This window comes from Typopeltis vanoorti, chromosome 22 (genome assembly GCF_054136105.1).
Source record: "Typopeltis vanoorti isolate ZY-2024b chromosome 22, IOZ_Tvanoo_1.0, whole genome shotgun sequence".
NCBI classification, from domain to species: domain Eukaryota; kingdom Metazoa; phylum Arthropoda; class Arachnida; order Uropygi; family Thelyphonidae; genus Typopeltis; species Typopeltis vanoorti.
This window is the reverse complement of record NC_143570.1, coordinates 54,966,823-54,990,098: the sequence shown is the minus strand read 5'-3', so window position 1 is coordinate 54,990,098 and position 23,276 is coordinate 54,966,823. Positions and strand designations below refer to the sequence as shown.

Sequence of the window (23,276 nt, the reverse complement as noted above, 5' to 3'; positions counted from 1 at the left end):
TGCATTATTGTTATGTCCACCGGTTCAGCCTTCAATTTTACCACCATAATCCTGTCATTCAGACATGTTATGCTAATGATGCTCTTTGCTGTTCTTTTATTAAAAACAAGGGCAACTCCTTTTTATCTCCACCTGAGTAAATTACTCTTACTTCGTTCACTATAAAAATCGCCTATTCCTTCCCATCTGACTTCACAGAACTCTTTGATATCAATTTTTCCTTTGTTCATTTCTTGTTTGAGAAATTCTAATTTTCCACATCTGTTCATTGTTCTCACATTCCATGTTGCAATTTTGATTCTCTGATAATCTTTCATTTTCAGTTTGTTTATAGCTTGTTTTAAATCACTTTTAGAGGTTTGATCAGGAGGAACATCAGCCCTTTAAGCATCCTTATTTTCCGATATTGTATCCATTCCAATGTGCACCTTCTTTTCCTCTCTGTGCCAAGAGACACCACCTTGGAAGCTACAAGCTGGTAGCTTCCCCCTTATAAGTTCTATTCATTGTTACTAAAATTTTCTAGGGATATTAGTGGAGTGGTTTCCCGTTGCCACCTTCACTGCAGTGCTCCAGCAAGTAGTAGTAGTAGAGCTGCTGCCCTCTAGAGTAGAAGTTGGGAAAAGGAGAGACACCCTTGGGCCTCGAGTACTCTAATATCCTCAGGGTTGAAGTAAGGAAGAGTCAGCCATGTGAGGCCATATAGGAAAGAATATAGAAGGAACCTAACACAAGTAAGTGGAAGCAATGTCAGGCTCAGCTCGGGATCCTGTGGCCACTAACCACATACTCCCAACTAAGCCTGAATTTATGCAAGCATATCTGTCTGTTTTTTTTCTATCCTTCTCCAAATCCACATCTCAAAGCTTTCTAAAATCTTTGGAAGTGTGAAACCTTGGAGAAGAGTAAGATGTGTCAGAATCGGATTTTCACTTTAAAACAAATGATGAGAAACGTTGTAAAGAGTATAAGAAACAATAGGGTAGAGACAAAGCAGAAAAGCATTGTTATTATGTTGGGATCTCAGATTGTAGGCATTAGTGAGATCTGACTATGTGAGGCAGACATGCTAACTGGTATCAAGTGTAAAGGGTGCAGTATTTTTATGAAGAATAGACAAGACAGAAGGCTGTTGAGGGCATCATATACTGAAAGACAGTAACTGGATGTGTGCTAGAAAAAATTAGCAGAACTTTAAGGCACCTTAAAGATATTGACAGAAGAAAGCTGAAATACTTTGGTCACATTGAAAGGATGGAAGAGGACTTCTCAAAACAGTAGTAGTAGAAGGTGAAGTGGAAAAAGAAGACTGCCCATATCGGACAATCCAGATCATTCATCAATGTGAAAGAAATTTAGCAATTCTATAGGTGGGAGAGTCGATACAATTCATGATGGGTCTTACTGGATAACCTTCTTTATGAATTTTTGGGAGACCATATAAACAATGAGTTCTTCCAAAACATCAGACAATCCAGATCATTCATTAAGAATTCCACACATTTTCTTGAGAAAATCAAGGATATTCAAATACAAGAGTCAGATTTGTTAGCTAGCATTGACATTGTTTCCCTCTTTACCATCATTCCGTTACCTGACACTGTTAATTTGCTATATGATAATTACCCTTCTGATATTGCAAAGATTTTTGAATTTATTATACATTCAGGATATTTCAGCCAAAAAACAATCTATAGACAGGTTTTCAGTATGAAATATCTGTACTTTGATTTCATTAAAGTTAATTACCATAGTTATTGTCTACTTTGTTGTTCATTGTTTTGGCATGTACTGGTGTGGAAGATCACCAAGAGTTATAGTTGAGACCTATGACTGCCATACTAGTTAAATTTTCCACATGGCAGTGATTTTGAAGTCATTAGATAAATACCAGATTGACATAATAGGGGTGACTGAAACAAACAAACAAAAAAAAATCTGGCGAGATCTTTCTGAGCAATAAATACAAAATGTTACATACAGGCAATGACAATCAAGGAAAAGGAGGAGTAGCCATAGTATTCAGCACTAAATATGAGGCTAATCTTCTTGAATGGCAGGCAGTCTCAAGTAGAGTGATGTAGGCAAATATCAGAATGGGTAACTGGACAATGAGACTTATTTGTGCCTAATTATTAGAGACTTGGTCCTGCAGAAGGTAGAAGGTAGAAGTGGAGGAATTTTTTGAGCTTTAGGGAAAGCAGCTGACACAATGAAAAAGGAACAGTTGGTCCTTGTTGAGGATCTAAATAGCAGAGTAAGAAATGATTGTCAGACATACAAAAATATTTTGGGAAAATTTGGAGAAAAGAGCAAAGCTAATAATAATGGCAAATACCTGTTATATTTCTGCTCAAGACATGGACTGGTTATTACTAACACAATGTTCCAACTTAAAAATGTGCACAAATCCACATGAAGAGAAGGAGCAAGGAATAAGAAAAGTCTCATTGACAATTTTATTGGTGATAATGATGTTTTATAGTAATACATATCCATATTTGAAGTAAAAAAGCCATCAGAAGCCTGAAATGTGGAAAGGCAGCTGGAGTAGATGATTATTCAACCAGAAGTGCTCAAGTATGGCCATATAAAAGTCTTACAGTGGCTGCACTGCATAGTTCAGAAGTCCTGGACAGAGAGATGAATTCCAGATGATTGGAGTAGAGCTCTCATAGTACCCATATATAAAAAGCACAATAAAACTATGTGAGAATTAGAGGTGTTTCCTTACCGAGTGCTTCTGGTAAAATTTATGCAAGTATACTTGAGAAACGGTTGAGAAGGATTGTGGAAAGGAACTTGGTGAAGAACAAGCTGGATTCAAGCCAAATAGAGGCTGTATCAGGATCAGATTTTCACTTTACGACAAATAGTTGAAAAATCTTGGGAATATAAGAAAGATCTGTATTTAAGTTTTGTAGATCAGGGAAAGACATATGACAAGGTGCCAAGAGAAAAGCTATTCAAAACGCTACAGTTGTATGGTGTCAATGGGGCATTATATCAAGATGATATTCAACCAAACCTGATATCAAAATTGGAGATGTTAATCTCAGCTCTTTACTAATGTGGATGATGTTATTCTTCTAAATAAATCCTGTACAAGTCTGCAAGATTCCCTGACTAAATTGAATAACTGTTGTAATAGATTTGGTATGAAGGTCAGCAATAACAAGACAATGAAAATAGGCAGAAGCATTGAAAATATCAACTGCATTGTGAATGGAGAACTTATAGAACAAGTAAAACATTTCAGCTACATAGGCATGAATTTTAGAGAAGATGGCCAATTAAATTTAGAAATTGAGAGCAGAATTAGCAAAGCTGATATGGTAGGAAGTCAACTGAATAAATTTATATATAGAGTAACAGATTAGTCAAAACACTAAACTATCTCTATACAATACAGTATTCAAGCCAATTTTAACTTATGGATCTGACAGCTGGGTTAGAAATAAGACACTTGACAAAAGACTAGAAACCACAGATATAAGAGTCCCGAGAAAGATTAGAGGAGTGAACAGATGGCAATATTGTATTAAAAAAGAGGATATTAAGAAAGAACTTGATATTGTTAGCTTCCAGAAATGTGTTAGCAGAGCTCTCTCAGGTGGTATGGTCAGAATGGGAGAGGAAAGATTAGCAAAACACAACTGTAGAAGGAAAGAGGCCACGAGGCAGACCAAAAATTTCATATATAAATAACATAATGATGCTAACTGGTGCTAAGAGTTATGAATAGATAAAAAGGAGGTCACAAGATAGGATGTTATGATGTGCTGCTATAATTACCAATCGTCGGATTAATGCACCAAAGAAGATTCGGATTGAGAGCATTTTATTTATCAGGTCTGTGACCTGTAAAAATTTTGAATTTTGTTTTCTTCTCCTTCCTATGATATTTCACATGCAGGATAATTAAAAGTATTTATCTGTTCTATTTTATTATTAATAACTATTTTACTTCTAATTGGAGTTCGTCCACAAAGCACCATTATTTTAGTTTTATCTGTAGATATGCCAAAGCGTTCTACTATAATGCTTAAATTATATGTTGCTCTTTGTAAATTGTCTTCCTTATCTGATATTACCTGATCTGCAAATAATGAAGTATTTGTTTTATTATTCTTGAAATTTCTATACCTGGGTTATTTAAAGTATTCCATTGCATTAGTGTTTCATTAATATAAGTATCAAAAAACTTTGGAGACAGAGGACATTCTTGGTCTTCTTTCCCAGATTCCATTGGGAATCTGTAAATGTTTTCCATTGTTTCCTTATCCTTGTTATTGGTCTTAGTTTAGCAAAACTTGTCCTTTCACATTCTATTAAAGTTGATCTCCTCCATGTATTTTTTAGGACGGCCATGCTTTCTCTTTCCTTGTGGATTCCATTCCAGGGCTCTGTGACAGATTTCTTCATGTTCTTTCCTAAGTGTATGTCCAGTCTAAATAAATTTTCATTTTCTGGTTTCAAGGACTTTTTGCTGATTTGTCCTTTTCCAGAGGTCTTCGTTAGTAAAAATTTGTGACCACCAAATTCAAAGCATGCTCCACAGACATTGGTTTATGAATGTTTGTAGTTTTCATTGCATTTCCTTTGAAACCAGCCACATTTCACATCTATATAAAAGAATTGATTAATGTCAATTGGTAGAGCCTCTGCTACTAATGGCTCATGCAAAAAGTTAAGCAAGTTTGAACATGGTTAGTAGTTGGAAAGGTTCAATCATTCGCTGCTGTTGGCACACTCTCCCTCGATGAGTCTTTGGACTCCTTAGAGGTGTCACATAATAATACATGCATTAAATATTTTTAATTTTGTATCTGTGTGAATATTTTTCACTTTCCATACTCTACTAAGTTTACCATATGCACTTCTCGCTTTTTGAATCCTTATATCAACATCTCTAGTTGCTCCTCCATCTGCAGATAAAACATATCACTGCCGAGATATGTAAAATGTGAAACAGTTTAGATTTTTCCATTTTCAATTGTAATTGGTGCCTTGTTGTTGTTCATATTTATTCTCAAACCAACTTTCATTGATTCTTCTTATAACATGGTTGGTTTGCTTTGGATATCTGCAAAGTGTAGATGGCCCAAAATTTTGTTTATTTTCCATGATATTCCTTTGACATTTTATTGCTGTCTGTTCAGGAACTTGATCTAGCACCAGTGTAAGTAATAAGGGAGATAGAAGACATCCTTGTCCCTCCAGATAGAGTTTGAAAGAGTTGTCAGATATACATCATGCAGCACCTGGCATTGGAATTTGTTATATCCTTCCCATATTAGGTTTATTATCTTCTGTAGCATTCCTTTGTTTTGAAGTGCATTCCACACACGATCTCTAGCAATGGAATCAAAAGCTTTTTCATAATCCACAAACAACAAATATAAAAGGGAAGTTAAATTCACCCAACTGTTCAATTATTATTCTTAAGGTGTTAATGTGGTCTGCATATGATCAATTTGTCCTAAAACCAGACTGCTCTCTTCTCATACCCTCATCTAAAATATTAAAAATTCTTGAAAGAATAATTTTGCTAATGATACATATTAGGTTTATGTCCCTCCAATTATTAGTTTCTGAAATCTCCTTTCTTTGATATTTTTACTATTATTCTTGTGTTCCATTCCTTAGGGAATGTCTCTTTTTCCCCGCTATCTTGGAATAGTGGGTAGAGCATACCTGTGATTGTTGTTGTGTCAGATTTTACTCTGCCATGATACCATCATGTCCTGCCACTTTCCCATTTTTCATTTCTTTAAAAACTTTTTTTTTTTTTCATCTACAATTTAGATGGCGGACTGGTATCAATTTTTAATTTATCTACTCCTTTCTTTTATCTCTGTTTGTATTCTGTCACTGCTATTGTTCAAGATTTGAATAAAACATCTCCACCTTTCCAATTGTTCTTCTGTTAATGCTAGAATTTTTCCATTGAGATCCTTCACTGGCATTCTTTTCATGGCTTCTCTATAAAGTCTTATTATAATACTCTACTGTTATACTTGTTTGCAGCTTGTTGTGCCCTCGATGCCAGTTCTTCCATTCATTGCCGTTTATCTTTTCTAGCACTTCTCTTAACTTTTTTTTTTATTTAAAATTTTATATTTGTCTTTAAGTTCATTTTCGTTTTGAGGAGTATTTCTTACACATAATTTCATCTTTATTTTTTTCCTTTCATCCACTAGTCTCCAAGTTTCCATCGATAACCATTCTTCTTTTTTTCTTTTACCATAATCCTAAAACGTGTTCTGCAGTATCATTAAGGACTTTTTTTTTACCTATTTTCCATTTAGCCTCTATGTCATCATTCCTTATATCCTCTTCTCCTTCAAAATTAATAACCATATTTTCCCTTAACTTTATTTTAAACTCATGTCAGACTTTAGCATTTTGTAATTTAGCAATATCAAATTTCTGTCTATTAAATGTTTTCCCCTGATGATTTTTTTGAATATATAACTGCATAGATCCTATTATTAGGTGATTATCTGAGCCAATATTAGCTCTTCTTTTATTTCAGGCATCTAATAACATTTTCCTGCACCTTTGGCAACATGATCTATTTGATTCTGTGTTTTGCCATCTGGTGACACCCAGGTTACTTTATGTATTTTCTTATGCTGGAGGATTGTGCCACCTATCACTAAGTTATATTTGTGACACAGTTTCAGCAACAGTCCACCATTTACATTTCTCTCTCCCAAACCATGCTTTCCCATTTCATTCTCCAGCCCCTCATTATTTGTGCCAACTTTAGCATTGAAGTCGCAAAGAAGTATACTCTCGTTACCATGTGTCATCATCAAGGTCTTATCAAGCAGACTGTAAACTTCAAAGAATGCATTCTCATTTGGGGTATAGCACTGAATAACTCTTTGTCTTCCAAATTTAGTTTTAAGATTTACTATTATTATTCATTCTGAAATTAGTTCCCACCCAATCATTGCTTGACTAAATCTTTTGCTCATGAGGATTCCAACTCCATATTGATATATATCAGTTATATTAAGCATCCCTGAATAAAGAAACACATTGCCACTGGAAAAATTTATTCTACCAGTACCATTCCATCTTTGCTAACTCCCAATAATTCAATTTTATATTTTTCCATTTCCTTTCTTAGTTGTGCAAGTTTTCCTGTTTGGGAGTGTTTTAACATTCCATTGGCCAATTCGTGTCCTAATTTTCCAAGCTTTAGTATTCAGACATGCATTTTATACACAAGCATTTACTCTCGTGTAAATGTTTCGGTTATACCACCAATACCTGGTCACTAGAGCTTTGTTTGTGATAACAGGTTCTACCACGAAAAGGTGAGGGTGGTATTTGTGTGGGAGTGGTTATATGTTATTTATGATGAAATCAAGGACTTCATAATATTATGCAGTCACCACCCCTTAGAACCTATCCTTGGTTTAACTCCTTGATTTATAGATTGTTTTTCAGACATATTTCCATTTATTTTTATTTCATTATTTTTGTATGTATTTAATATTGCCTACAGTGGAGTACATGCAGTCCCTGGTTATGGATGAGATATGTTCCTGAGAACATCTTTAGGACGGATTTGTACTTAACTCAGATCCCTGATGAACAGCACACATATATGGTGGTAATAATAATACCCATATACTGTAATGCGTTACAGAAACTATTGTGCTCTTTCTTATAATTCAAGCAAACAGAACATAAAAACAAACTCAAAAAAAAAAAAAAATTCTCCTCAAGCTTAGCACATCCTACTTCAGTGAGACAAAAGGCTTCAGCTAAATATTTTGTGGTAAACTTTCTTAGTTCTGGATCTTCTGATTCTTCATGTTCTTGTTTCTTTCAACTGCTTCTCTCTCTCTCTCTCCATAAGGTCTTCATTGATTAATTCTTGTGAGTGGGACTCTAGTAAGTCAATGACATCATTTTCATTGATGTCCGATTGCAGTGCATTTCCACTATCCGCCACAGCTTTTCTGGCTTCAGCAATGTTCAGAAAATCACAGAATTGAGGGCACACAGTTTATTCCACACCCCTTTTGCATTTATTGTTGAGCTTCCTTTTCTAAATCCATTTTGACATGACATTCTGATAATGTTTTCCGAACTGGTAGGCCAGTTCTCCTTGAATTCTGATGACTCGAATTTTGAAAAATCAAAAGGGTCCCCCAACCGAGTTGCGGGCTGGTGGGCCAGTTCTCCTTGAATTCTGATGACTTGAGTTTCAAAACGTTACAAAAAAGGCTTATCATTTTATATTATGGAGTAGATAAATTGGGAAGCATCCTCCATGCCCTACTTAGAAAAGAATTACTCAACAGATTGTTAAAGGAGCAATTACCCTTCACGACATCTGGAAAATTAACATGTGTAACATTCAAGATCTCTCTATGCCAGCAATCATATACAGAGCATGAACTTAAAGACATTCAAACCATACAAACTACTATGTGCGGTATAGAGTTCATATCCTTGCTAATGCCAGTTTAAGGCTGCTGCAGATGTGCAGTGTTTATCTGATAATGAATTTGCCTAGCACATATTTGTGTTCCCATTTTAAACTAGCTTATCTTTACATGTTATATTACACTTATCCCTACTTGGGAACTATTTGCAACATATCACGGGTTCTCTAAATTGATCATTGTTCCATCGAGTCCAACTCACTGTAACAAATCCACCATTAAATCTAATTTATTTATTTTTTTTAACCAAATGGATAATAATAATAACATGACTAGTGTTGATGTGGTATGGTTTATTTCCTTTTTTTCACCAGAGGTCAAACCAGTAGTTTTAATTTTTGACCAGATTAATGTAACTTTAGCATAATTTAACATGGTAGTTGTTTCCATAATTTGTATAATGAATCAGGTAGTGATCATTTCCTAATTCAAATCCTCTGTATACTCTTGTGTCCTGAACCAGCAGGTAAACATTGCTATCAATTGTAACATAATCAGTGAGACTTATTTCTTTCATCTTCTCTCCATGTGAATTTGTGTACATTTTTATATTGGAACATGGCATTAATAGTAACTAATCGATGTCCTGAACAGAAATCCAGCAGGCATTTACCATTATTTATTAGCTTTGCTCTTTTCTCCAAATTTTCCCCAAACATTTCTATGTCTAGTCATTTCCTTTTCTGCTGTTTAGATCTCCAACAAGGACGAGCTTTTCCTTTTTCATTGTGCCAATTGCCTTCTCTAATGCCTCAAAAATATTCCTCCATTTCTTCCTTGGTAGAACCTTTTGTGAAGCCATTAGTCTCATTGTCCAGTTCCCCATTCTGATATTTGCCAACATCACTGCTTGATATTGCCTGCCATTCAAGAAGATTATCCTCATATTTAGTGTTGAATACTGTAACTACTCCCTCTTTTCCATGATTGTTATTGCCTGAATATAACATTTTATTTTCTGCTTATTTATTTTATTTGCTGCTTAAAGAAATTTAAGGGAAATAAATATAGGTAACTGACCTCACTATAGAGGATAATTGAGATTTATAACAATATAAATCTAAAATAAACTTCTTTTTGATTTATTTATTTATTTATTTTTCCAAAGTTGATGTTCAGGCTGAACAGATATCTGCATCATCTGTTGGACCTGGTGCTATAGCAGCAATTTTGTTAATTGTGACAATTATGATTGGTATTGCATTATGGATAGCTTATGCTTATAAGTATCCTCAGACACCATCTGGCCAGTTTTTGATCAAGGTAAAGTCATACAAAATTATGAATAGCTACAGTGTGTATGTTTAATTGCAGAATTTCCATAACCCAAAAATATTTTCTTATCTTAAATTAAATTTCTAATTTTCTTAGATTATATTTTTATGCAGTAGTGTTTTGCTGTGATTACGATTTGTTCTGTATTTTTGTTTGGAACTCTACCAGTAGGTAAGTCTGTGTACTATAAAGTCAATGAATAAATTACAATAGATAAATATTGATTTGAATGCATGCTTTTATATATATATATATATATATATCATCTCTCATTATACCAAATGTAGTTATAGTGAACTGATCACTGTAACAAACAGCTGAAATGTTCTATCCAAAACTCCATGTCATTAATGCTATTCTGAAGGAAATTTATAGCAGACTTTTTTTTATTTTTTTTATTTTTTTTTTTATTGGACTAATTTGTATTGGAAAGATGGAAAGGGTTGTCATAAGTCTGCAGGATGAAAAAGAATGTGTGAGAAAGGAAAGAATCTGCAAGAGTAGATGCTTCTCTTTCACCTCATCACACTGAATTTCAGAACAGTGTTGGGGTGGGTAGAACCGTGTGTTTCTTGTAGGGATATTAAAAATTAATCATATTAAAGATGAAGATATCAGAAAAGAGCTTAACATGATTGATGTCCAAGAATGAACACCGCTGGTTTCATTTGTACGAATGACAGGAAAAATGCTCAGAAGAGGAAGATTTTGTGTGTGTGTGTGTGTGTACAACACACATGGAGGGAATCTGGGTGGTTCTGATAAACACCTAGAACAAAAATTAATTTTGTCTTCTTATATATCCTAAAAGAAAAGAACAAATTATTACTATTTGATGAAACATGGGGGTTAAAGGGTTTAAGATGTGTTCTTTCTAGTGGTTACTTTAATATTATTTTTGCTCTCAGTGTTTATCAGAACTTTCCAGACCCTCCCACTCGTGTGTGTGTGTGTGTGTGTGAGAGACCCACACATGATAGGTCACAAGACCTATAGCAGATTAGTGTTGTGCATGTGGGCAGAAGGATAAGAAGAAAGGAGAAATCTGTTCACAATTTGTTTGAATAGCTGAAGGTTGTATTCTTTGGGAGAGGCTGTTCCAAAGAAGAGAAGTAGATGGAATGAAAGAGGAGGCAGTGAAGTCAGAAGTGAGTGAGTTTGAAGATGGACTTTAAAAGGGTGTTGGTTAGCAGTGGCTCTTGTTCTGATGATTTTGGAGGAAAGTGGAGGAATGGTAATGGCCAGTTCAGCAAAGCACTGTCCATGAAAGTATTCTGTAGAAGAGGCATAAGGCAGAAACTGAACGTGTGTGAAATAGCCAGATTGCCCTCTTCTGGATAGAATCGAGCAATCTTAGAGATTTTTGGGTGCCACTCTAAATATGGGAGCAATATTCCATGGTTGGGCAGATTTAGGATTTGTATGGAGTTAACAGGTGTGAAGTAGTGTCTTGTGCAAAAAAGTATACAAAATTTTTTGGCTGCTGCAGAGGCTATAGTTGAAATGTTTGTGCCAGGAAAAATGGGAAGTGTAGGTCAGTCCAAGAAGGGAAATCTGATTGTTGTTGAAGGTGGGGGGGGGGGTTCTTTCTTACGAGAGATTGAACCGGGCTGAGTTTTGGTGTCATTGAAGTCTAAAAGCGCATCTTTGTCCATTGGGATATAACTTGGAGTTCAGACCATTGGTCATGTGGATCTTGAGGATGCTAATACTTGAGCACTATAATGTTTGTCAAATGAAAAGGAGGAATGGAGTGTACTATCAATGGCAAAGCTATCGATGAGGTTGGAAGTCTGTGAAAGCAGGTCATTCATATACAAGAAGAAGAGAGTAGATGTAAGAATGGAAGCCTGGGATACTCCTGCATTGTCATGAAATCTGAGGAGAGGAAAATGTCCACCATGACACATAGTGAGCAACCAGTAAGAAAGTTCGCAATCCAGTTGCATAGTATGGAAGACAGACCATAGGATCACAGTTTGCCAGGTAGGCCCTGTGCCAAACCCAATATCAAATGCCTTTGAAAGATTGAGGTCAACCTTGTGAATTTCTCCAAATTTTTCCATGGCTTTGAAGAGGTGGGGGGGGGGGGGTGAAAGCTACATCACCTGTATATCATAATGATGGAATCTGTAATGCTGGTCATTGATAAAAGTGATGGAGAAACCAAACTGACAGTAATTCATTGGTTGACTTGACGTATCACCTTTGGGGGGGGGGGGGGTGCTGGACAAATGCTAATTGAATGGAATAAATTGAAGAGGTGTATTATTTTTTTATCTTGCTCCCACAAAAAGGTTATTTGCAGAGCTTATAGTACATTTGTACTGTGGGCAGGGGCAAGATTTCTCTTTGTTTTTCTGATTTATTTTTTACATAATCCAGAAACCCTGCTTTAGAAGAAATAAGAAATACTCTATATCTCTACATCCCATGACATAGAAGATCATAGCAAAATATTTCCATTCTGTACATCTTGGATATATTTGAAATAATAGCCAGAGTACTAACTAAATATAATCTTTGCACAACACTGTGGTTTAAAAGTAAATTAAAATCCCTTCACAATACTCTTAAGACAAATTCCATATTCCATATGGAATGTGTGTATCTAGGAGTGTGTAATGTGTTTGTGTCTACACATTGCCAACTATGGATAGGTATGAGAACTTAATGTCACCCTTGAAGAATGTAAGAAATATATATGCTATCATCATTGAGACAAGTCTGGAAGCAGACCATGCAATGGACATCCCTTCAACAGATTAAATGGGAGAAAACTATGATATTATTAAGGGAGACTGTATATTACATGCACCAGCTGTCATGCTTGTGCAGGTTTGGAGAATTTTTCATAGCCATGAAGAATTCTCTGAACCTGAACAAATATGGTTGCATTAATTTGCCAAAAATTTGGGAGACTGGTATCTTAAGAGCAACTCCCACATAACTGCAAATTTTTTTTTTTACAACATTAGAGGGCACCAAAATAAGACTTTAGATCTCTTGTATGGAACAATAGTATTGTTTCACTTACTGTGATGTATACATGCTGTGTTGTGCTCTGATGATGCTAATTTGAAATTCAGTGAAATATAAACAAGTTAATAAAACACCTTTTTAAAAAATAGTTTGTTTGGTGTTGTTAATACTGTTAAAGTATTAACAACACCAAATAAGTCATGAATAACCACCAAAACACAAGTTTATCTGTTAGATTATAAGCAAACAACGTTTGCACGTGAAGTATCTTCATGACTGGCTGCTTGGATATTGAGGTTAATGACTTCACATCAATTGCTGTATTATTCCATAATGCAAAGCACACTCCCATTTGGATGTGTATATTGCTATGCATTATGGGAAGTAACACTACCACTGGTTTCGACTTTTATTGAGGTCGAAATTGAGTGCAGAAGTCATATATTTCCCATATACAAGTAGTCAAAAGGTGTCGCACCTTATTATCAAAATTCATTTTGGATTACTTTTCACATTTTCAGGGCATTCGATTGTCTGGTAAAGAGGTCTGCTCAGTAAACTTCCATCTTACAGTTTGCCTTCTGTCTTTGGCATTGCCAGTTTACTCTCCTCAGAAGATTTCCAATTTCCACAAAGTACACTAGGGCTGTCTGCTTTTACCCACTTTCATTTACCTCAAATCCTATTTTTGGTTTTGCTGATGACAGCACATTCCATTTCTCTTCATTTCAGAGACAGACTGTATAGTGCACAATTATTTGAAGCATAAATATCTTCTGTAACCAATGCCTTAAACTCTGATCTCCAAATATAATTTGATTTCTTTACTTTCAGCCTTTTCTGTTCACTACCTCTCACCTGTACAACTACTAACTGCATAAATCCCAAATCCAATCAACCATGGATTATTGATCACATTTGGGGTTTGTGCACCAAAATCCTACCTGAAAATGCGTGATATGCTGTCCAGAAGAGAGCAATGCAATAAATTGATGATTCCTCTCTTTCACTCATGCAGATTTACTTCTCTCAAAAAAACTTGCGACCATTCTTCTTCTTCCTTCCGAAACTGTAAGAACAGTAGCAGCTGTCAGACAACACACATGTATATTGTCTGGCTTCAAATCAACTTCTCTTTCATTTCATATCTTCTTTTTTCACTCTGTCTGTTCCAAAGCTCTTCAGCTTTTCAAGAAACATCAGATTCCTACTTGCCACTTATTTCTTGCCCACACGCAGCATTGATATGTACCATTGATATGGTCTATCCTATGAGGTCTTTTTATGTGCTGTGTTCAAAAGCTAAGGACCAACTACATTTTTACCTGCATATGAAAAAAATTTCATGACTATAGCCAAATGTAGTCATAACTTTATTGCCAGCATACTAATAAATTATATTGCACAAAAAAATGTGTTATAAATTTCATACAAATTGCAATACATTTGGCAAAAATTTCTTCGGAATTAATGTGCAGTGCTTACAGAAAGACATTTCAGTATGTAATATGTCACCCCAAACTGCAATGTAGCTCTCACAGCATTGTACCATACTTAGCACCAAGTGATTCAGGAGTTCTTGAGGCAAACTGTCCCACTCTTCCTTCAGATAAGATAAGGCCTTGTTTATTTTCTGGAGGGAATTTTGAACAACAATATCTCTCTATTGCTTCCCAAACGTGTTCTGTGAGGTTGAGACCTCGAGAGCATGCTGGCCACTTGATTCAATTAATATCCTTGGTCTTCAGAAGTATCTCCACTGCTCATGTACGATGTGGTGTAGCATTGTCATCCATAAAAATGATTTCTTCGCCTACAGCACCACGGAACAATCAAATATGAAATTCAGAAAATTTGTTATAATATCATTCACCAGTCATCATCCCTTTTTCCAGCACTTGTGGCTCGCTGCGTCCATTAAGCATAATGCATCCCGACATCATGACCCCAGCACTGCCATATCTATCCCTTTCAAGAACATTCTTAGGATGGTGAATAGTACCAATTTCATGCCACATCAAGTGTTGTCTAGAATCAGAGTCATTTTAGAAAGACTAAAAACGAGAGCTGGCCTGGCTCTCATCTGTAAAGAGTACATTAGCCCATTCATGTCTTGTCCAATTTTTATGGATGCTACATCACTGAAAACATGCTCTGCAATGAGCTGTGGAAAAGGGACACAGACACCAGGCCTTCGGGTGTATAGACCTACTTGCCGCAGACTTGCAAGCTGACCTGCCATGGTGCATCAGTTACGGTTTGCTATTATAGCCAAAAATCTGTGCTTATGCTCCATGGTACAGTGAGGGCAACCTCTTAGCAAACATCTTCAACACATTCCACTGGTTTGAAATGCTGCCCAGAGCTTGGATACAATGCTATATGAGATTCCAAACTCTCTGGCAATATCATTAATTCTGCAGCCTTCTTCAAGCTTTCCAATAATTCTTCCTCTATGAAATCATCTAGATCAGCGCTTCCCAAACTGTGGGCCGCAGCCACCTTGGGGGCCGTGAAATAATGAAAACAAATTTAAAATGCTTTAAGACTAAGTTGATTTTCTTTATTTTAAAAGAAACTTATTTAACTTTTATTATTTCTTTTTTGTTATTTTTTTATATTTTAATGAAAAAATTCACGCATTGGTGTTGGTTCACAAACTTTGCTTCCTGCGTATTTCGGCGCTTAATGAATATTAGTAAATATTGCTTATTCATGTTTCATTTCAAAGCAGTGGTTAATTGTATTTACTTCGAATGCTCTCCAGGGAAGCTCCAAATCTTCCTGTCCGTTTCATCACGCGTTCCTAATCAGGGACTGATGATATTGACTTTATATACATATCAAAACTCGTTTTATATTATCACTGTCATCCAAGCTAGTTTTCTGTTACCAATAAAAGTTTTTCGCATATACTTCACACATGAAAAAAAGCTTAAACAAGTTCGTGTGAGGAGATAGTAACTCTCTTGCAGTGGTAAACAACACCCCTCCCTAATAGACACTATACTGCAGAGGCAATAAAAACAAGTACTTTTATTATGCCAGTGAATAAGGTATGAGGAGTCTGTGTAATATATTTCTCAACAAATAGTGCAATTAGAGACAACTGGGATAAAAACACACTGATTAATGAATCACATGTCCCCTCATACAGAAACTATGCTGTATAGACTGAAACAAAACCATATGTTGCATGGGCAAACACAGCATCTAACTAAAAACTATTGTTATTAATTAGATGTGTGTGAGTTCGATTTCCCAAGGCAGCAATAAAATTCAACCGAATGTGTTAAAATTCGTAAAAGTATTAAAACTAAGTAATATATATATATACACATTGGTAAGGGGTTGCTATAGGATCAATGGTGGAGAAGTTCTACAGCGAATAGTGGGAGATCAGGGGAGAACCAGAGGTCATCCCTGGAAACTGTATAAAGAGGGTGTGAGTAGGGGAGTGAGAGGCAGGTTTTTTTCGTGCAGAGTTGTGAATGATTGGAATGCCTTGCCTGAGAGTGTGGTGTCTGCAAGGAGTTTGAATGTGTTTAAGACCCGGTATGATGAGATGTGTGTGAGATAAAAGGACCTCCTAGATGAGTCTTTGACTCCATGAGGTCTTGTTTAATAATAATAATAATAATAATAATAATAATAATAATAAAGTCACAAAAGAGAAAAATTTCCTAGCCCTAGGATTCCCTTATTCAGGTAATATTCACTAATTTCATGTTATCAGTCTGTGGTGTGCCAGTATCGGTAAGTGGTGATATTATTTGATCTATTCTACGTTATAAAATTTAACCCTGAGATGGATAAGTGGCTGATAAAAAAATAAAAATAAAAAATTCCCGCGAACAACCAGAAGAAGCAGAAACAGACTCAAAAAAAAAAGGACAGTATTTCATATTTTACCAGAACAGCCCGCATCGTCTTCAGAACCAAATGGTAAGAAGCAAAAAATTTAATATATGCATTTGATTTTTGCAATATTCACTGTGTATGTTTTGTATTGAATATAAATACAATAAATATTATAATAATATATCTCTCTATTAAGATTTTTTTTTTCGAGGGGGGCCATGAAATATTTTAATTTTTGCAAAGGGGACTCTGACATCCAGAAATTTGGGAAGCACTGATCTAGATGTCATACTTGCATGTCGTGTAATATTATAAGACATCCAAGTTTGCAGCTTTCTTTTTACAAAAAGAGATTTCTTCAACTCAGTTCGCTTGCTGCAGCTTTTTGCCCAGTTAAGTGCTACCATGTGTGATCCACTTTGCATGATTCAAAAATTTCAATTTGTGCCTGCTTTCTACTCAAAATCATCACAAGCTGATTCATCTGAATTTGCAATTGTAATCTTCTTTTGGATGGCAGTGTATTAAGAGTTAAAAGAAGGTAATCAAAATTATGCCGGCCTGGTTTTAGCATATCCCCTCTTTAGCCAGGAGGCTGCAGGTTCGAATCCTGCCAAGGGCATGGATGTTTGTGATTCTTTCACCTTCATACATACAACTACATAAATAAACACTCTCCCAAGATGTAGTGGGTGACCTTGGGAGAAACAAACCCAAACCTGCATGGGGAAGCTATAGGCTGAAAGGGAAAAAAAAAATTATGAAATTCATTTTATGTTCTTCCATGTACCTTAATGAATATCACTCCAATTTTCAGAATATGGGCTCAAATACAATGTGATATTCTATGTTTGTAAATGTCTTGAGGTGATGGATGAATTTCATCATCTGTTGAGAGTACGAGGGTAGTCTGAAAAGTTCTCGACCTAACTATGAAAAAACGAATTTATTTCAAAATTATTTTTACTTTTCAACATAATCTCCCTTAAGACTAATACATTTATTCCAGCGATGTTCCAGCTCCATTATCCCATCCCTGTAGTGGTTCTCAGTAAGTTCTGCAAAATACCCCTCTACATCTGCAATCACCTCTTGATTCGAAGAAAAACGCTGACCAGTGAGGAAGAATTTTAATTTTGAGAAGAGATAGAAATAGAAGTCAGAGAGAGCCAAATCTGGGGAATTGAGTGAATGTTCCAACAATTCATAGTGAAGATCCCTTAATTTTCCCATTGCCAAAAATACCTTTGTGGGTAGTTGCATTGTCCTGATTAAAGATGTTTTTTTCTTCTGCAAACTGGGTCTTTTCTCACAAATTTTTTCATCTAGTTTGGTTAAAAGATCAGAATAATATCCCCTGGTTATTGTTTTGCCCTTTTCAAGATAATAAACAAAATGCTTTTAGTATCCCAAAACATTGATGCCATACCTTTCCTACTGATGGAACCGACCTTGTCTTCTTTGGTGCTGAATAACTGGCTTCTGTCCACTGTTTTGACTGCTGTTTGGATTCTGGTGTGCAATGATGAATTCAATTCTTATCTATAGTAATAAATCGATGCACAAAATCAGTTTTATTCTTGTTAAAATGCTCCAAGCACTGTTCAGAGATTTTCATGCGAGTGCATTTTTGATCTTCTGTGAGCAAGTGTGGCACCTATCTTGCGCAAAGCTTTTTCATTTGCAATTTTTCATGCAAAATATATCCTACACATTCTTTTGAAATGCCTATAGTCTCAGCAATTTCACGCACTTTGACTTGCCGGTCATCCAATACCATATCATGCACTTGATCAATGATTTCTGGTGGTGTTACACTTTTTGGAAGGCCTTCATGTGGATATCGTCTTCAGGCTGCTAAGGCCATTTAAACTTATCAGCCCATTTCTTAATTGTTGAAAATGAAAGAGAAGAGTGCTCATAAACTTTTATGAACTTTGAATGAATTTCTTTTGCCGTTGAACTCTTACAAAAAATTTTATAACCGCATGAGACTCAATTTTATCCATTTCAAGGGATACAGACAACACTTTTGCTTCAGACAGCTGTATAAAACAAACTACTTGATAGAATGACTTGCAATTTCACATGGATGCTTATGACAAAAGTCCCAACTTACGAAAAAAAATGTTACCAATATTGTTGCCATCTATAGTCGAGGCCAAGAACTTTTCAGACCACCCTCATAGTATATTGGTCATTAAAAAAAAAATCCAAATCAGCAATTCAATAGCAACATTATAAAAGCAGTATGAAATGTCTGTGTACTTTTTATGCCATGCTTTGCAGGAGAGGAAGTAGAGAATAATAATTACCTAAAACCTTCATATGTACTCTCAAAGTTTAGCTAGGATATATATGGTTGTGTTACTACATAATGAGATTTGTCACTAGATGAAAACATAAGTTTCTCTGGCTTAGTGGTTCTTTAGGAAATTTTCAGTATTGAGACCACATAATAATGTAAATAGTTTAATTACACATAAGGAAAAAATAAGAAAAATTAAGCAATTATAACCCTACAAGTTTTGTAAGTCATCGCACATACATGATCAGGAGTACTAGTACAAAAACGTTTCACATAACAAAAGACTATAAACAATTAATTCACATATTTGATGTTATGATAACTTCACAACTGATATATACAAATAAGAACCAGAATAAGAATGTTAAATTCATTACTGTATGTGTTTTGGTGCATTGCTAGTTGTTGCTGTCACATTCTGTGGCATCACTCATGTCATATCTTAGGTCCGTGGCAGTAAGATTTTTAATGAAAGCAGACCATACTTGTTAAGATTAAGCTTTGATTTTTGTTTCATTGTGTGGGAATCCTATGTATTTGCGAGGCTTCATTAAACTTTCTTGTAGAACAATTAAAATTAATATATATGGTATTTTTTTGTCTGTTGGCCTACTACTTGATGGCCTGTGGTAGTTGTGTGGAATGCCAAGCCTGATTTATGCTGCCTTATTTTTTTGATGTCTTTTACATGTTCAGACATGTGGATCTCCCCTGATCGTCCTGTCTGGCCTATATAACAAATGTCATAAGAGCAATGAATCTCATAAATGCCTGGTTTTTTTCATAGGGGGTGATGTTGGAGGTCTTGGTGGATGTAAGAATCCGATTTTATGCAAAGGTATAAAAGCTACCTTGATGTTGTACTCATATAGCCACTTTGTTTGTAACATTCTTGATGTAAGACAAGGTGGCTACGTTGCTCCAAGCCTCACAAATGCTTAGGATTCCCACACAGTAACAAAAATCAAAGCTTAATCTTACAATGAAGTATGTTCTGCTTTCATTAAATATCTAACTGCCACAGACCTAGTATATGACATTCATGATGCTGCAGAATGTGACAACAACTAGTAGTGTTCCAACACAGTAATGAATTAACATTCTTATTGTGGTTTCTTATTTGTATGTATCAGTTGTGAAGTTATCATAACATCTAATATGTGAATTAATTGTTTATAGTCTTTTGCTAAAACTTTTTTGTACTAATATATGATGTAAATTTGAACTTATAAAACTTGTATGGTTATATATATATATATATATATATATATATTTTTTTTTTTTTTTTTAATGTGATCTTGATACCGAAAGCTTTCCAGAGATTTGTCACTTTCAGATATCTCAAAAATGACATAGAATATGTTTGTTATTAAGAAGTTTGTTTTCATTTTTCCTTTTCAGTATCGCCCAAGTCAGTGGAACTTCAGACAGGGAGAAACTGGTTATAGTGCTGCATCTATTCACATATGAAGTCCCATTACAATTCAGTGCTATGTGCAATAAAGTAGCATTTATTTTTCTTCAGCAGGAAGGCAGACATTCTTCAGAACTTCATAAGGACTTCCATGGCATCATCTGTAAAATGCTTGATTTTTTTTTGAATTACTAATTTCATAAACTTATTTATACTGTACAATTCTGAACATAATGGTATCTTTTTGGCATTGAACATGCTTTTTTTTTTTTTTTTTTTTTTTTAATGCTCTGGCAGCTTTAGGAAAAAATAATTTTAGCATGTCTTTGAAACTATTTTATGTGTACATCACTTCACTATTTCTTAAGATTTGTGAATATATCAGTGATCTCATAGCTATTGAATACTCTAAGAAGTTAATTTTATGCTCACTTGGATATATAATCACACAAAGACCATACATTGCCTTATGATTACTAGTAAAATGCTTACAAATTTCACAAACTTTTAAATGCCCTTAAGCTTGGCTTGTTGTCTGCCCCTGTTCTTATATATATATATATATATATAACATTTTTGTAAATATTTTTAAAAAAGCAGTTATGTGAAGCTTCCTTGGGAATTTTCAAGGAGGTTTATGTTGTATAAATTTTTGTACAGCTTTTTTCCTCAAGAGTCAGGAAAACTATTGTGATTGTCAGCATGAACAGTTTTAACTATGGCTTACCTTGTTAATGAATAGTTCTATTTTAGATATTGATTTGAATTTGTCTATTTTTGCAAGGAATTTGTAAGATAATCAACATTTTATATTATATGGAAGGAAAATGTGAACTCTTCCACAAAATGTACAGAATTGGTAATACAAAGTTTTAGTTTATACATTCCAAGTGATATATAAACCAAAACTGTGCTCTCTAGATGTATTATTATGACAGACAAATATTTTAATTTTATGGCATTTATAAATGTTAAGTTGGTTTATACTTATCAAGAAAGAAAGAAAAAAATAAATAAAATTATCACATTAATATTATTGCAGTCAAAGAAAAAAAACTGTTCAGAAGTTTAAATTGAAGCACAGCTTGTAAAGAATTTTATATATATGGATAATTTAAAGAAGTTATCACAGTTGAGCATCATTGCACGTCAAGAATTAATATAATTCTGTTAGTATTTAGATTTTGTTATAACTTAAATCTGCTAGTCAACATGTCTTATAAATCGGACAGTTAGATTGTAATTAATGAGATATCTGCTTAGTTTTCTGTAGAAACTTTACAGAATATTGCAGAAATATTACATTTTGAACTATTTACTTCTGAGGAGGGAATAAAGTAAAACATTCATATATTTTAAAAATTGCAGATTTATTTACCAAACAAAGCTGTACATTAGTAGTATATACATTAGTAGTATAGATTAATTTTTTTTTCATTAAACAGGTACTAGATTGCCTGATGATGTACACCATAAATTTAGATCATCATCACCTTTAGTTCATAACATTTGATTGAAACATAACGCACTAAATATGTCGACTTTTTAAAAACTGCAAGATGACAAAATTCAATTTGCTTAATTAGTTAGTTGTCCAAGCCGAAAATTATTTAATATTTGTATATAGTTATAATTCAACAATTTTAAGCTAATCGATAACTAGTTTTGAAAATCTAAAATTCAAGTCAGTTATAAAAAGTTGATTATTCACTTTGAGAGTAAATGATTTTTATTTCATGATATTTAATTCCTAGTCTGAGTTTAATAAAAACTTGAAAATTAGTTGTTAGAAAGCAAAACTTGGATTTTGTTAAAATTATTTTTTAAATTATATTTAGAGATACTTGGTAATGAAAAAGAAATATCATGCTGCAATGTAGCCCATGTACTGCACCCATCTATTTTCCTCCTCAGAATGTTGTTCTGATTATTTTTTTTCAGAGTTCAGAGGTTTTTTGTTTTATAAGTTTGTATAATATGCAATGAAATTGCTCTAGCCATGCAATGAATGAAGTCTTTAAAAAGAAAGTGTAAAAAGCTCATCTGAGTTAACACTCCATGTGAAACTTCTTTAGATAATGGCACTTAGCATGTTGCTCATTCACAATCATGTGATAAACCATTTGTTTTTGTTTCTGTGGATTTACAGGCATTATTGTGCCTTCAAATGTACGTAGTACTGCACTAAGTTATATAGATCTGATACAACATATTTACATCCTAACATGTTAGCATTTATTTCATAATTTTATTTTTCTTTAGTGTGGGGGGGAAGAAGCCTATTTTATTCAACGATGTTTTCTTTTGTGCTTGGGAATCTTGCATTTAAAATATGAAATTACATTGAATAGATTATTTACATCATTTTTAAATAACTTGAAAGTAGGCTTGGTGCAGTCAAATTTTATGTAATATAAAATAATTATAAATACAATATAGAGTAATTTTGTACTATATTATAAATTATCTAAACTTTTTTTTGAAAAGTAATAGTTTAATATGGCATTAAATGTAGTCATTAGGAGACCAAAATTGTGTAAATTGTGACTTATTTAAAATTAAAGCCAATCATTATTTTGCATTGTTTTCTCTGTAGTCTTGGCAGATGCATCAGTAAGAACAAACAGCTTTCCCATTTCTAACTTTCAAAGCAATTCTAAATCATAACACACAATAAAGAGTTTACTGGCTGATTAAGTTGTGAACTAGAACACTTTTAAAAACAAATTGTGCTGAGTTTCTTTTGTATGCATTTGACAGATTTTTTTGGGTCAGTGTGCATTTCTAATTAAATTTTTAATTATGTTATTATACTGACAATCCCATCTGCAAAAGATTAGAAAAATTTTATAGCCCATTAAAAATGGGCTATAAAATTTCTAGATCTAATAGAAATTAGATCATCTGGAAACCTTACTTTAGAGATCAAATATGAAACTTTTTTTTTCCTAGGCCATTTAGTCCT

General features: G+C 34.2%; 1 protein-coding gene across 1 annotated transcript in view; it reads left to right on the top strand.

The window, feature by feature from the left end:
* The window catches only part of l(1)G0289 (plexin domain containing lethal (1) G0289), a 247,431-nt gene extending 224,539 nt beyond the window's left edge, over positions 1-22,892 (top strand). The window contains exons 13-14 of the mRNA XM_090412195.1: positions 9,580-9,734; positions 20,299-22,892. Coding sequence (XP_090268321.1) covers positions 9,580-9,734; positions 20,299-20,367 — 224 coding nt within the window. The 3' untranslated portion in view covers positions 20,368-22,892. The remainder of the gene's footprint in view (positions 1-9,579; positions 9,735-20,298) is intronic.
* The last annotated feature ends 384 nt before the right edge of the window (positions 22,893-23,276 follow it).